Below are 16,772 nucleotides of genomic sequence, written 5' to 3' on the forward strand. Positions count from 1 at the left end.
AACAGAAAAATGATGACAAAGCATATATCATTATCAAACTGGAGCTAAGGCGATAGCTATATCCATCATGTGGATAACTATGATACTTCACATAATACATGAAAGAGACTTGACACTTTGTTTTATGCACAATTTAAGTCATCAAAGTATGATCTCTTGATTGAATTCTTCAGGCTTGATATAAAGTCCAACACATCACTTGCCACACATCTAAATTACATGGACGAACTTCTAACCCAACTAACAAAAGTGTCAACATTAAAATGAAAGATGTTTGCACTGGTGTTCTACTTAAAAGTTTACCTCTTGAATATAATAATGTATCAACAACCTTAATCAATATGCCAAACCCTAAGCTTGTTGATATCCAAGTATCACTATTAGAGAAGGAAAAGAAGCTAAAAACTAAGAAAGAACCAAGCACCTCTAAAGATGAACAAGTGCTATATATTGACAATAGGTACAAAGACAAGAATGACCAACTTTTCTGTTATTTTTGCAAAAGGACTGAACACACCGAGAAATTCCACCACGGCAAAAAAAAAAAGAAAACCATGGAGCAAATAAAGTTTTTTTTTTTTAAGATCGAGAAGAACAAGCCCCATTAATCCTACCCCTACTCTAATATATTGTTTTAGCCTTGTAATATCTAAAGCCCAAATGTCTTTATCATAAGCTCAAACTCTTCATGTATCCTTTTACTATAGTCTATGTATACTTTGTGAGGCCCTTGTTACAGCCTCTAGATGTCCACCATGTTTGTGATACCACACTTAGCCTTTTCTACAATAGTCTGTAGTGTTTTGCCATGTTTATGATATGCCCATACTTTGCAAGTGTTACTTTCACTAAAGTCTCTATACACTTTGTACTTCTAATTGTGATTGAGAAAACGTGTTGAGATATTTACAATCACATCAATTTTTATCTCTTTAGATGGAGCAGTGAGGATATAGGACAAGAATCCCATACGCACAATAAGTTGCCTAGACTTTCTTATAAAGCATTGTACTTGCCTTTCATTTTCATGCAATATATGATGGCACTTTTATCCTTTCATTTAAGTGACTAAGTCAATGTCCAACCACACAAGACTATGTTTATGAGTCCAAGTCTCAATCTTGGAACCTAATTTACTTGTGTGACATTCTACCTTCAACTCTATATCTCATGAGTTCACTCTCTATACCTTCAAGCCGCCATAGCCATGCTCAAATCCATACATTTCAGCAATACTCTCTCAATCATTATAAATTGTTCAATATTGTTGATCCAACCTTGAGAAACTCCAAATCTTTGTTTCAACTATTTTTAATTAAAAAACTTAAATACCCTACACATTACCAAGTTGTGGCTTTGAAGCCCTACACATGAACTACCAATTTCTAGTACCAATTAAAGAGTCTCTGTAATGTGTCATCACAAACACGGTGATTCACTGGTAAGAGGCCAATATTATGCACCTAGTTTCATGTTACTAACAAATAGGATGCTTCATATCCTGGGACACATTGAGGATCCTAGGATATGCATGAAAGATGCCTATTGATGCTAATTATAATTTGTTGCTATTGTTAAAACATAGGCATACCTCTACAACTCCATGCATGGCTTACAGAAAGTATACTCTTGGCAAACCTTGAAAATTATATAACTCATCATATTGCATAATGTGTGCCTATAGAGCTGTGAATCATAAAAAGAGCTTGCATAGATGATCATTGTGAAAAAAGATGTTGCTTGGTCAAAAATTATGAAAAAAGAGCTAACCTTGCAATCCATATTAAATTCCATAACAAACCTTTTATTTTTGTACAATCTTCTCCATCTTACATGGTAAAGTTTCCACTCATTATGGTCACTCCAAAATAGTAATATAATGATCATAAAAATAGTAATATTTGAAACACTTTAGTCTTAAAAATAATTATTAATAAAGTTAGTAACTATAATCATTTGTTGATATATTCCTTAACTATATATTAAATATATTTGTTATCTAGCATTTGAAGCATATATTAACATATACTATAACTCACTTATATTATAATGTATACTATAATTAATAATAATCAATCATAATATACATTACCATATTAGAATATATTATAATTTAAATAAAATATAAATAACATTGTTATTGTATTGTATATGGATAAATAGTATATAACAATGTTAATAAAATTAATTAATCAATATATTAGCATATGAGATGATATCATATATATATATATATATATATATATATATATATAAGTCACTAACGTTTATAACTATCAACCTATCACGCTCTCCACTAGCACACCTGCTTTGCTCGATACTACTCGAGAGGGGTTTTTTTTTTTAAGAGAGCTTTGAGTGGCTTCAAAGCTAGTACATCGGTTCTCGTTAAACATACATATCGTTTTGAGAAAGTCTCGTCTTGGATTCTCAAGGTTTTGTCTAGCCTAGGAAAGGAGGATTTGGTTAAGGCTGTTTTTGTAAAGCTTGCCAGCTCTGTCCAGCATTAACAGAATTGCGGCGTATCTACTCCAATTTTTTCTCGGTAATGTCAACTTCACCGCATTAACAAAAACATTCTCTCGTTTTGTTGCTTTTGACGATAGGATTGGAATGGTTGAATTAGAAAGACGTGTTGTGTGCACCTTGCTCGAAGATAATGGCGCCCCAGACCTATAAGTTTAGTGTCCTGTAACAGGTAGGAGAGACGTGCCAGAGGAAGATCAGTAACAGATATGGCCGCAGCAACCTGGTGTTGCAAACAATTTGAAGCATCAATGACAATTTTCTTCGCCTGCTCCTGACAAAATCATTTTACCAAACAGCCATTGATTCAATCTCTCACTATGTGCCAGAAGAAGATCAGTCATGGGGGAGAAAAAAATCACTTGGTTCCCCAAATAAAAGCCAAGCATCGTGCTCATTGTTCGATAAGCCAACAGCTCCAAAAGCTGAAAGATAGCCTGTGCAACAAGGATCTTCTGCTGGAGCATACAAGTGATCTTCTATTGGAGGGCACTCTGTTGCTGGCACATCTAACCTGAATTTTGAAGAGCCCTAGCTCCATCAAAGACAGAGCTGCATTAAGGGCACTCTCTAAAAAGCCAAGATAGGGTAAATCAATGTCACAAACAACCCTTAACACTTAACTCTCGTGAAATTTGGTGTAGCTGCATGGTAGGAACGACAGTGACTTGGCATTCAAGACATGAATTTAAAACCAGGGTCACCAGACCTGATGTTCGACATGCAGCAGTTCTTAGCATTCATAACTGAGGGAATGTCAAATATTACAATTATACACTCTAGAGTTTCCTCTTTTCTTTTTCCTTTTGCCTTATTTAAAGCAGTTGCATAGTACCCATTTAAAACCAGGAGCACTTTACGACTCCAAACGTATGGTTTCAAGTGCTTCCAGCACACTTTGCACCCACCTGTGAAAGGGAAAAGGAACATAATTATAAAACCCACACTGCAGAAGTTGTGAGCAAGCCCTAGATATTAACCCAGAGAATGTGTGTGCATGCACAAGCATATATGTGTATGAGAGAGACATGTTTCGTTATGCTGGCTTCCCCCTGGCAGCATCAACTCCTTAAATTAAATTAATTAACATGAATTAACTTAATCAGAACATTGGTTTCACCAAAAAAAGGAACAATGTAAGTGTGTGTAGACGGGTATTGAAAGGGAGGAAAATACCCGTCAATGCCAGGATTATCAGGATAGAAAACTTTCTGTAACCCAGCCTTTTGAGCTGCAGTAGCTGAAGTCTGCCCAATGCAGGCGGCAGCACCTTTCCAGGTCGATATGTCAATCAAACTCACCCATGCCCTGAAAGAGACCATATTACATACAGAAACCCACACTACATGCATTGAACTTTTGCACTAACTGCTTACCTAACAGCTGTAGGAGATGCCAAGGCTACCACTGGAGCACCAGCTGCACATGCCAGGAGTGATGGGTCCACCTGTTTAACAGAATCCTTCCAACCACGTAAAGAGCAACTTAGCTACTAACGTACATATTGAATGTCGCTACAGGCCTACTGAAATAACATGTTGAACCTCCGAGAGTCCAAAATCTTCTTACAGTAGAATATGTGTTGAGCCGGGTAACTTCAAAACCACGCATTGTCAATCCTTTTTCTGTATTGAAAGGCTAAGGCTGTTAATGACAGCATCAATGCAAGATTGTCACTATCTGTTCTCCAAAATCTTTAATAAACAAAGAACACCAGCATCATTGTGACGCCTCAAAGTCTCATCTTACCAAGTTCTTCACTAGCCTTTGCAGATGCTGGATAAAGAACAGTCCCACCATTCATATCAGGCTTGGGAAGCTCCTCTGCTAGATACTTTGCATTTGCTGAACCCAATAAGCCAGAGCTTGATTAGTGTTCCAGAATTTTACTAACTCTAACTACTTGAAAATGCAATATCTAGACATGAATAACCACAAGGTCCCACAGTGACCTGGTTCATATTACATATCATGTGACATCACCTTTGGAAGGTACAAAATCAACTTTGAGCAAAGAACCTTCCACTTCAGCAGCCTTGAATGTCTCTGCTGTTCCAGTACCCACAACTGCAACCTTAACTGAAGGGGAACCTGCCAGTCTATACAATCAATTTGAGATTGCTGAAGATGGCAGAATGGATAATAACTTATCAATAACTCCTAGGCAAACATAGTGAGTTAAAGGAGGCTACGGAAGATGACTGCGAGAGAAGCTATCAACTGCAAATAGTGATTGTGTCGTGAGAGCCAACCCCCCCTTCAACCCCCACCCAAAACAAAAAAAAAAAAAGTCATTGACCTGCCATCTAATGGCACTAGCCTTCCCCTACATCATCTTCCTTCCTGCCCTCCTAGATTTCGTTGCCAAGACACAACGGAATCATCCATGAAGGCAAACATTATCTTATTCATACACTGGAATAGAAGCACTACTCCGAAATGGAATAGGAGCAGGGACTCCCAAATGGACTAGGAGCGGAGCTCAAAACAAGTGTAAGCTAGAGTAAGACAAATGGAATGGGAGAAATTTGAAGAATTTTAGTTGAGAAATTTGATTTACAGTATATTAATGAGTTAGCAGAGCATTAGGAACAAACATTAGATAATAAAAACCATTTAAAAATCTAAATTTTCGCCTCTGTTTTACATCCTCTAGGGAAGATAAAGGGTTTGCCCATGAATCCAAAGCAAAGGACTTGAGAAGGATCTGTGGTTTGCTCAATAGTTAGCTAAGGCTCCCTGTCTTTTTTAGATCTAGCGTTGGATTTTTACTTTTGCACTTTCTGTGTTCTGCCTTTTGCAAAAGCTTGTGGATTGGTACAGCTATGGAAGTTAGGTGAGACCATCAAAGAGAGATCGCAAATTGAGATCTTGTATCATAGAGGGAAGCAAAGGAGACGAAAGGAATTGAATTGCAACAAATTGGTCACCCATCTGTAGCAGACACAGATAATCAGTTAAATCAGCAGTAAACAGCAATGCAAATGTAGATCTTGAAATCCCATACCATGTTGGAAGTGGATGCAGCAACGGAAGCATAGAATAATGCTGAAATAAACTGTTGAACACAAGATAGAAGAGAGAAGGAAACAACTGCGTACAACAATGATTCATTGGTTGCGTGGGTATTAGCACCGGCTCCCTCTCTCCAACACGACCCTACACTGGAATCTGCAAAGTGGTGAATGACAAACTGAGGAGGAGGGAGCCATAATATAAAGGCCAAAAATATGCCAATAATGTGATCAGGTTGGCCAGCAATAAATGCCCAAATCACCATCATAATGACAAATTAAAAATACCTAAATAGCACTAAACTGCCCAACCAACTGGAACACATGCCCAGACTCACTCATGAGCTGACTAGACTGCTAACGAAGGCTGGGTATAAACACCCAAAAATATGCAATCAGCTTGCATTTAATGCCGCTGACTACTGCATAAATCTATCATACTGCTTCATCTGGCCACCCTACCACATGGCAGGTTTAACTGCTGCCCGCACCTGCCCGAAAACCATCTATGCTGCCTGCAGCCCACCCTCATCTGCAAGTTCCCTAACTGCCCTAACGACTGCAAAACTACCCGACTTGCTTCTATACATCATGTCTATGCCCTGCCCATCATCATGGAGATGACATAATCTCTAACACTCTTAGAGGCAAGCTTGAAGTGCTAAAGCTGAGAATGAACATTGGGCATTAAACCCTTCATGAGCTCAACTATGGCCATAGCATTTGAGCTTTGCCAGGAGCTAAATACCTCTATGAAGACCATTATGAGTCACGTTGGGGTTCTTGCCCCTGAATGAGATCCCATAGATACTAAGAATTCACATGGTTGAAGTGAGTCTCATCACTGAAAGTGTTCTTCACTATAGCAATAAAAGGGAGAGGAGACAAATATTGGGTATATGGGTGGCAAAGCATGAAAAGAGGCATGGCTAGATACTACATGTGGCATGGAATTGCTCATCAAGTGCACTATAGGTGGAAGACTAGTGCGGTGGATTTTCTTGATAAAAGATAGATGGCTGGATAGGCATTGGCATTTGTGCAAACTGTGTGACCACCTAAGCCATGTTTGGGCCTTGATGCACATGGGATGGATACCTTGCATGTAAATCCCCAAGGGTGATTGGTTTAGGAGTGGAACTCCCACCATTTATGCATAGCTTCCAAAAGCAGCGTTTTAGACCTACCGAAATGGGATGGCCGTCTCTGACCATTTCCGTTTCTTGGAAACGGCGTTTCAGGCAGATCGGATGAGAGGCAGGGTAAAACCCCCATTCTAACCACATTTTTTTGTTGCCTCCTTGTTTCGCCTATTTCCTGCACGTTTTGGACTACTACACCTGCTCGAACTGCTGCACACCAGCCCGTGGTCAGGCAACATTGAAAGCTCTCTTCCCGGAAGGTAAGCTTCAGCTGTGAACATTCAATAGGTGTTCCTGCAAATTTCAGACCTGAATTTCTGCAAATTTCAGCCAAGGTATATGAAAATTTTTGCTTTGCCAGCATCTTCGCACTATTTCAACCATAGCAATCATTTGTTTGTGAACATTCAGCCTATTTTACTACAGATTTCAGACCTGAATTCCTACAATTTTCAACCAAGACATAAGAAATTTTTAGTATTGCCAACCAACTGTACACTATTTCAGCCTTATGTGTCATGTATTTGATGTTTAGGCAGCTTGCAGCTGACAACTTACCATGACCCCCGATCCTAATTGGTGCCATGTTACACTTATGAACTCGTCTTTCAAGTTTTGAGTCATGATTCTTGGATGACAAATGTTATGATGTTACTCTTTTGATATAGGTTTCCTGTGACATATTCACATGTGGGTTGTTTTGTTTCAAAATATTGAAAGTTATGTTGGGTGATTTAAGATTACTTAATACTAAAGAATATTGCAAGTTGTAGCTTGCAAAACTAATAACTATGTGAAATTGCGCAATGTGAATCATGGATTGGATTCTTGTGTCAGAAGTTAAGTTTGTTTAATGACTCTAGTCTCTAGTATGCTTAGTATGTGTATATATATGTATATTTATATGCATAAAATTTATATATTATTTATATTATAATTTATTGGTATATCCCAAAATGCCGTTTCCACAAAAATTTCAAACACCCGAAACTCCATTTCTTTCAATTTTCAAAACTCCCATTTTCAAAACACACAGAAAATATGCATTTATGCACCTCCACCACCTTAATTTATGGGCAGCCTCTTTTTCTTCATTTGGTAATTGGCCAACCTATTTTGTGGTAGGATAACTCCCGTACTTTTTTTATATAAAAGGAGGGGACATGGTCAAAGTCAATTATTCATATACTTGCAAATTCTTGGTGTGGAGAGAGAGAGCTTGTGGAGTGTGTGAGCTCGTGCTCAACCATTGTACACTTGATTCTCATAGTGGATTCCTTTTCCTAGTTACATCTTATGCATCGTGTCTTTCATCAATCTTGTGTCTTTCATTATTCTGTTGCGTATTTTGTGCTTCAAACATGGTATCAAATGTTTAGGTTGGTTGATGGAATTATGCTTGTGTTTTTCGTGATTCCAGACTAATTTCATGGAATCCTTTCTAGGTAAACAAGTCTTGCCTTTCATTTGTAGGTCTGATCCGCTTCTTGCATTATCATCCGATGCCATCATTTAATTTCTGTGGCTATAGCTATGCTAATGTATGCTTCACTAGTGATAGTGGATCTATTGTGTGTTAAAATGTGTGGCCTATGTTGAGTGCATTGAGTGACCTGCCCGCCCATGACTTGTGCAGACTATGGTGTTGCATTTGTGTCAATGAAATAGTCACTATGTTGCATTTGTATCATTTGGTAACATTGATGTTCAAGTTGTGGCGACATTGCTACTTGCCTTACATTGCATTGTTGATCACCACCCTTATTTTAACCATGCCTCACAATTGTTTTATCTTATGTGTTGTCCTAGCATTGGTGTTTTTCCTTTGTTGTCGATACTTGGCCTATATATCATCATTTTCTTACGTTGCCTTCATCTGATGTGTAATTGTGTTGATGTGCATACTCATTGCCTTGTGTGTGTTGCTTGACTGTGAGCTTCTTGCTTGGCTTATGTTTAAATCATCTTGTATTTTTGACTCTATTAAAGCCTTTCCTCATGTGCAAGCCATTTTTATGGTGGTTCACTTGTGATCATCTTTTGGTTTGAGATTTTTTCAAATATACAGTTATCCATACTCCGTTTGCTACTCTCTCCTAACCAAGGTAACGAGCGAGGAATTTCCATTCTCGTTTCACTTCATTATGATCATATCGATGCCCTTGTGATTGAGAGGTTCATTATTCTTACATATCTTACGGAGTTGTGGTTGAGTGTTTCTATGCTTACTAGTGCTTCTATGAGAAAGTGTTGGATTGCCCCAGTTTTTGGAGTCTCAGGTTCCATCAAGATGTAGCAAAGCAGCTGTGACGACACTCCCTTGGAGCCGTCATGGGGCAGGCAACACCTATCCCGTGGAGCCCGCCTCATGAGGGATCACCCTCTATTCAGCAGTCCCACAGTTTTGCGGAAGCGTTTCACGACACGACACGGAACGCGGAAGCATAATACGTCATGGGCAGCGGAAGGTAACACGTAACGGACAAGGTAACACGACACGGAATGAAGGTAACACGATATGTATATTATGAAGTGCAACGGAGGCACGAGAATAATTACAAGAAAGTCAAAAGGCTTGCGGGGCTTGATTTCACATGTAGAGGGTGGACACTATCAACTTGCATACCACGACACCATCACGTGGGTGAGGGAGGACTACTACCCTCATACACACCTCCCCTTGAAAGAACTCAACGTCCTCGTCAAGGTTCAAAACTAGACTCAATTTCACCAGGGTTGGTGTGATGAGACTCAAAACTTCGGGGGTCTAAACACGTCTCACTATCAAGACGGCCAGTGTCTACCCGCTAGACCTAACCTATGACCACAAACTTGGGGGTCTTTGTCAACTCAATATCAAGCCGACCAGGGTCTACCCACTAGGTGCCATGCCCACTAACTCAATTACAGAAGTGGAAACATGGTCTTCATGACTCAAAGATGATCACCCACTGACTCAATTTACAGCTGTGGAATGATCCAAACTGGCTGACTAGGAAGAGAAGTAATATTGGAAACACTTCAATTCAACCATCTACTGACCAGGTTTACAATCACAGAATGGAGAATAACCAAGTTAAAACAAGTTGTGTTCACTTGCAATAATGGAAGGTCCTGACAGTATGAGTGTGCAAAAAATGTCAGTGGACTGAAGAGGCAAGCCGGGTAACTCAACTTGGAGTGTGCCACGCCATGAATGCGAGGGCCCATGAAGAGGCGCCCTGAGTTTGATGGCCCCAATTGACCAGATCTGTCAATCCATGAATTACTTGAGAAAGGAGGCCCCAATTGGCCTGATCTATCAATCCTTGAATATTCTCGATGCGCTGTGAAGGCGCACCTCCCCTTGAAAAAATTTGGGCCAAGTAAGCCCAAACTTTCTGAGTATGCCGCCGTCTTGCAAGAGTGGCACTTCTGGGGGCGCGTACAGCGCCAAATGAAGGTAGATTAGCCATTCCTTTATACTCGTGGCGACACGAGTTTGCAGCATAAGTAGGGGCGCGAACAGCACCAAGTGACAAGGTGGTAGCCATTCTTTTATACTCGTGGCGACACGAGTTTTCAGCACTCCTCATGGCGCATACAGCACCAAGTAACCGGGGACTAGCCGTTCTTTTATACTCGTGGTGACGCAAGTTTGCAACCCTTGTAATGACGCATACAGCGTCAAGTGAAAGGGAACTAGCCATTCTTTTATACTCATGGCAACGCGAATTTTGGACTGCTCTTCTCGTAGCTTGCACATAAGCCATTCGTTTATACTCCTGGCAACGGGAGTTCTTTATCCTTCGGATCTTCACTCTGTTCAAGTACCATATGGTAACTAGATAAATGGCCTTTCTTTTAGGCTCCTGGCACAAGGAGCTTGGTATGGCTGCATGATCAGCATGGAAATTGCCCATTTGTTTATTCTCCCGCGGCAAGGAGTCTTCGACAAAAGGTGTACAAAGATTGGCCGTTTCTTTATCCTCCTGGCACAGGGAGTCTTCGCAAGAATCAATATGAAAATAAGCCGTTCATTTATGCTCCTGGCTAAAGGAGACTTCAAGGCTATCATCATTTAAATGGGCCATTCGTTTATTCTCCCGGCGCAAGGAGTCTTGAGAAGAATCATCGTGGAAAATGGCCTTTCTTTTATCCTCCTGGCTCAAAGAGTCTTTGAAAAGATTATCAATAAGCATAGCCTTTCGTTTATCCTCCCGGCGCAAGGAGTCTACAATATGAGAAGTGGCCGTTCGTTTATCCTCCCGGCTGAAGGAGTCTTCGATATGGTATGTGGCTATCAGTTTAATCTCCCGGCTCTAGGAGTTGTGTGGGGTATCACGATGAAAACTGGCCGTTTGTTTATGCTCCCGGCTCCAGGAGTCTTCAATATAGGATGTGTCCGTTCGTTTATCCTCCCGACACAAGGAGTTTTCAATACAAGATGTGTCCGTTCGTTTATCCTCCCGGCACAAGGAGTCTTCAACATAGGATGTCGGCGTTCGTTTATCCTCCCGGCCCAAGGAGTCTTCAACATTGTCATCATCTTGATGTGCTTGAAAATCTACATTCTGCTCTACTTTTTCTTCATCTTCTTCTTCTTCTTCTTCTGAACTAGACTCCGTAGAGTCATCTTTATCAGCATTCGACTCCGCAGAGTTGTCTTCATCTTTAACCTCATGTTGGTAAAACTGGCCTGATTCTTCATCAAGGATGGCCTTGTCTTGCTCTGACTCACTATCGTCTCTCTAGTACCTCTCCTGCTACACTGGGATATCTGCATGTGTATTGGGATCTTCGGTTTCTGATACCTCATCTTCTGACACGCCCCTGGCCTTCGATATGTTATTGTGTAAACTGGGCCACGCAAGTTTGCATCCAACTACGTGCCACTCTGAACATCACCCAACCATGAGCTCGAACTCGGCTCCATGTGGCTCTTTTCTTCTTTATATTTTTGGGCTTCAGCCCATATCTGCATAAATTTTGCCATGGCGGTCTCCATGAAGACGGAACATGCCGAAATCCTTTCTTCATTAGCTTTCTCTACATGTGTATCAATGGATTCCGCAGAGTCATCTTCATTGTTGGACTCATAAGAGTTAACTATAATCACTAGAAACATCATCGCTTGAGCTCGAACTCGGCTCCCAGTGACATGGCTTAGCTTCATAATGAATTATGGCCATTCGTTTATTCTCCCGACACCAGGAGTCTTGAAATATGTCATCGTGGAATATGGCCATTCGTTTATTCTCCCAGCTCCAGGAGTCTTCAATACATGATCTGGCCGTTCGTTTATCCTCCCGGCTCCAGGAGTCTTCATTGCAAGATATGGCCGTTTGTTTATCCTCCCGGCTCCAGGAGTCCTCAATACATGCTCTGGCCGTTCGTTTATCCTCCCGGCTCCACAAGTCTATAATACATGGTGTGGCCGTTCTTTTATGCTCCCGGCTCCAAGAGTCTTCATATGGAAACTAGTCATGCGAGTTCAAACTCGACTCCATGCCATAGGGGGGGTCTACTGCTTGGGATTGGGCTATAATTGCCTCATCCACGATATTGCACCCTTCAAGAATTACTCCGTCTGGTAATAGATGCGACTCGGGGGTCGTCTTTTCTTCATCCCATTCTTCTATCAAGACGTCATCAAAGAAATAACTAAGTCCACAAGCCACTTGTAAGCACATTGGAGCTTGTATGGCCACGGTTTCCTTTATACTCGCCTGTGCCGTCACGAGTTCTTCAACCTGCTCTTCTATTTCTGATTCTGACCCAGAGGTCGCCTGCTCATCGTCATATTCTTCAATGAGTACTCCATCCACCATAAAACTGGGCGTACTGACCCCCTCTATGCATATTGGAGTCTCCTTGGCCACGGTTTCATTTATACTCGTCCGTGCCGTCATGAGTTCTTCTGCATATGGCCCATTGGACCATTCTAGTTCTGCTTGACATAGCGTTTGAGGATAATCTGCCTGGTGTGGCTCATCAGCCTGTTGCTTTGCTGCTTGGCATTGAGTATCATCCCGTGTATATCCAGATGTATAACATTGATCGTAGCAATCTGCATAGCGATCAAATTCTAGTGTCCACTTTAAATCCAGTGCATACTCACCATTTGCATTCCAGTGACCCTCCCCTTGCATTTCTGCTTCTGCATCTAATTCATGTGATTGAGCTATCTGACATGTGTCCATGACGCTCACTTCTGCAGTGTGGCTATCATGTCTCGAATACTGCTCTTCTTGTCCGTTTTGATCATCTGAATCATCACAATAAGAATTCTGAGATTGTTGCATGGTGTTCATGCCTTCAGCTTGACTGTCTGCTTGGCAGTATCTTTCATCAACTGTATGTGTATCTTCATAATCAGTTGTAACAGCCGGTTGGTTGACTATATTGTCAAACTGCTCATTGTGCATAGCCAATTGTTTCTTTATGTTGGCGACGAGCTGTGGTAGCGTATTGCGTTGCTCTGGAGTTAGTTGGCCCTGTGATAGCATACTTTCAGCTATAGCTAACTGTTTTGCTGTGTCTGTCCGAAAATCTCTCCGATTTATTATATCAGATTCACTACTGTCAGTGTCTGAGTCACTTTCAATATCGGAAGGGTGCCCTTTAGCACCTGCTGTAGACTGGTGTACTGGGGTTGTATCCGTTTGCCGCTTCTCATCTGGCATACCCCCTTGTGCAATGACGTCACCATACTCTTCTGTCATATGCATTTTCAATTTCTGCTCCACGATCAACAAGTCAAATGCAAAATTCTTCTTATGCTCTTCAGACCAATCGACCATGTTATCATTGACCTCTTCAAGCATCTTTTTGAGGTGTATCTGGTGTTGCTTAGCAAGCTTCAACCGACTGTTTAGCTCTAATTCTTCCTTCTCTGAAAAGGGATAGCCACCTTGCAGCCACTTCACTTTTGTGGCCCAAAGAACTCTTCTTTCATCTTCAAAATCAAACCATTGAGCCAAAATTTTATATTTTTCTGCATAAAGATCTTTAATTCGCTGTTTTTCAGCCTCATTTTGGGCTCCATCCACTTCTTTGTGCTCATTTTTCACTTTTTCTGCACCTTTCTTCTTTTTATCCATCTTACTTTGACCAGGCTCACTCACTCGGGGGTCATTGCGCACCAGCCGAGGAGATTGCTCTAATACCAAGTGTGATGACACTCCCTTGGAGCCGTCATGGGGCAGGAAACACCTACCCCATGGAGCCCACCTCATGAGGGATTACCCTCTATTCAGCAGTCCCACAGTTTTGCAGAAGCGTTTCACAACACGACACGACACGGAACGCGGAAGCGTAACACGTCATGGGCAGCGGAAGGTAACACGTAACGGGCAAGGTAATACGATATGTATATTATGAGGTGCAACGGAGGCACGAGAATAATTACAAAAAAGCCAAAAGGCTTGCGGGGCCTGATTTCACGTGTAGAGGGTGGACACTATCAACGTGCATACCACGACGCCATCACGTGGGTGAGGGAGGACTACTACCCTCATAGCAGCACTCTTGAGAAACAGTGTGGCATAGTGTCACATTTGAAGAGACAAAGGATACAAAAGGCATGCCGCTGCTCCATGTGGTGAGTATCATGGTTGTGCTTGGCAAAGCACGAGATTGTGCATAAGTCTACATCATTTGGGTTCACTTGGGGCATGTCGATTGGTGGAGTAAATAGTTATTCTCAGCTCCAATGATGTTGTGCATGCCCTCACATGCTCCTAGCTAAAAGGAGCAAGTGTGAGGGGGAGAGAGGACATGTTGATGCTCTTTTTTAGTTGGTGGATTTTACGTATGTCATTGAGTTCAAAAGTTCTAGCAATACAAACCTTGGATTGGTGTGTCCAATGCCAAGTTCATGATGGGACGTGCGACATGATGGATTTGTGAGGTCTCACATGAGGGGATCTTAAGGGCATGCATATACTCTAGTGGAGGAATCTTGGTGTCACGATGAGATATCCATGAAACTTCTATGTCTATGAGATTGCAAGATGGCTAGCTTGACTATTGTTGTTTCAAAGAAGAATTGTAGCATTTGGACTTCTTTAGGGTGCTTTCTTCTCAAGGTGCATCCAAAGGAGTCAATGCTACTAGAGTATCCATGGTGCATCCTGGGTATTCTTGTTCTTTATTTGTTCACCTATGCTCTAAGCTAGAGCGTTAGACATGGTCATATCAAACATTCACAGGCACCCACACCCTAATCTACGGGCAGTCTCTTTATTGTATATTTGGTAATTGAAAACCTATTTTGCAACAAGACAACTCCCTTCTCGTTTGACTATAAAAGGAGGGAGTATTGGCATGGTCAATTATTCATATACTTATAGATTCTTAGTGTGCAGAGAGGGAGCTTGTGGAGTGTGTGAGTTGGTGCTCAACCTGTACTCTTGATTCTCATAGTGGATTCCTTTTCTTGGTTACATCTTGTGCATCATTGTTGGGTATAAAGTCCCTTCGTCTCCGTGTATATAGTCATACAGGTGTGAATACACTCTTATTGTACCCTAACATATAAATACATTCTTTCATTCTTTGTGTACCATCACAATCTGGTACACCTATCTCTGCATTCACTCTCTCTAACTCTCAACTCTGCTGCTCGCACCTCTATCTCACACTCCATTGCACACTCTCTCCCCTTAAAACTAGTATCAGAGCTACAGCTAAGGTGTGTGTGCTTCCTGGAGCCCGTGCGAGACATTGCCAGTGCTTCGCTCGCGAGAAATCAACAAGTCGTCATCTCTACTGGTTAGGTGGGAGCACGCACGAGACAAGCAACAGTGCTTCAAGCTCGTTTTTGCTCAGACTGTCACCAGACAAGTCACGCACAGCCTTTGCAAGCCAATACAGGTCAGATCGTCACTGTTTTTGACACACATGTTGCCAGGACAGACAGGCGACAACTCCCAGCCAAGCAACAACACATGCAGGCTCGTTTTCGTAGGTGATAACTGATTCTGGTCAGCACAGCAGTTTTCGCCACTTCCAGCAGGTCAGCGACAGCAAGCACAATCACAAACAGCAAGCGACAGCTCACGAGGACGGGCGCAAGTAGATTTGTCAAGTGACAGGCACGCAGGACAAGCAGCTGGTCAATGGCTGGTGTTTCGTCACGTTATCAGCTATTTTCGCCAATTTTTCATTAATTTTTGCAAGCAAACCCCTTGCTCACTAGTGGGGGTTCCCACGCGCAAGCACAATGCTCAGATTTGTGCATATTTATGCCCAAAAATTTGGGGCTTTTCCAAATTTAGTGTTGTTCATGCGTAATTGAGGCATTTGCATTAGAAATTGCAGACATTGTGCATGTTTAAATTGGGGATTTCGCCAAATTTAATGAAATTTTGCTCATTTGAGTAAAATTTCTCAACATTGGATCCATAAAATTTGGGGCTTTTCCTGCATTGGTTAAATTTTGTTCAACTGAGTCAGATTGGTTGACATTCGTGCACACTTGGACCCGGAAATTTTCGGGCTTTTGCAAAATTTTGTGAAATTTTGATAAATTTGCACGTTTTATGCTCTCGGGAAATGTATTACTGCAATTGGGGCATGTTTGATAGTGAAATTTTGGGGCTTTTGCTGAAATCTGTGGATTTTGGCAAAGTTGATGCGTGAAATGCACTTTGGAAATATTGCTGAAGCAATCTTGTTGCCATAAGTAGAGTGATTTGAGCATTTTCTATCTCCCGCTTGTGCGATTTTGGAGAAATTGCAAAGATTTCTTGGTGTTTTATGTATCAGAAGTTGATACGAGCACATGTGTATGCAGTACACATGTTGGCCAGCTCCCATTGAGTTGATGTATTGCTGATTATTCATGTTGCAGCAGCCTTAGTGATCATTTGCAGATCTGGGATTGTTGCAAATGTATTTTTTGTGATATTGCTGGAGTAGCAATTACCTGGCACTGATGTATGCATTTAATGTATGCTGAAATTGCAATCATACTGCTGAAGGTCATTCGTTCTACTGCTGTATATGTACTTAAAGACTGAATCTTGCTATTATTTGCTGAAAATTTGGGCTGAAATCAGCTGAATATTCAGCTCATTTTTGCTGTCATAAATTGCAGCATTGAATT

At 41.3% G+C, this 16,772-nt stretch overlaps 1 protein-coding gene across 1 annotated transcript in view; it reads right to left on the minus strand.

Annotated features, from left to right (window-relative positions):
- Positions 1-3,125: 3,125 nt before the first annotated feature.
- LOC148036940 (uroporphyrinogen-III synthase, chloroplastic-like) overlaps positions 3,126-16,772 on the minus strand; it is a 79,216-nt gene continuing 65,569 nt past the window's right edge. Inside the window, exons 6-11 of the mRNA XM_087675865.1 lie at positions 4,510-4,625; positions 4,276-4,371; positions 4,096-4,151; positions 3,903-3,973; positions 3,703-3,834; positions 3,126-3,434 (exon numbers count right to left, since the gene is read on the minus strand). Coding sequence (XP_087531991.1) covers positions 3,383-3,434; positions 3,703-3,834; positions 3,903-3,973; positions 4,096-4,151; positions 4,276-4,371; positions 4,510-4,625 — 523 coding nt within the window. The 3' untranslated portion in view covers positions 3,126-3,382. The remainder of the gene's footprint in view (positions 3,435-3,702; positions 3,835-3,902; positions 3,974-4,095; positions 4,152-4,275; positions 4,372-4,509; positions 4,626-16,772) is intronic.

Source organism: Lygodium microphyllum, chromosome 4 (genome assembly GCF_053477565.2).
Source record: "Lygodium microphyllum isolate KBCC chromosome 4, Lygodium_microphyllum_v1.1.10, whole genome shotgun sequence".
Taxonomy (NCBI): domain Eukaryota; kingdom Viridiplantae; phylum Streptophyta; class Polypodiopsida; order Schizaeales; family Lygodiaceae; genus Lygodium; species Lygodium microphyllum.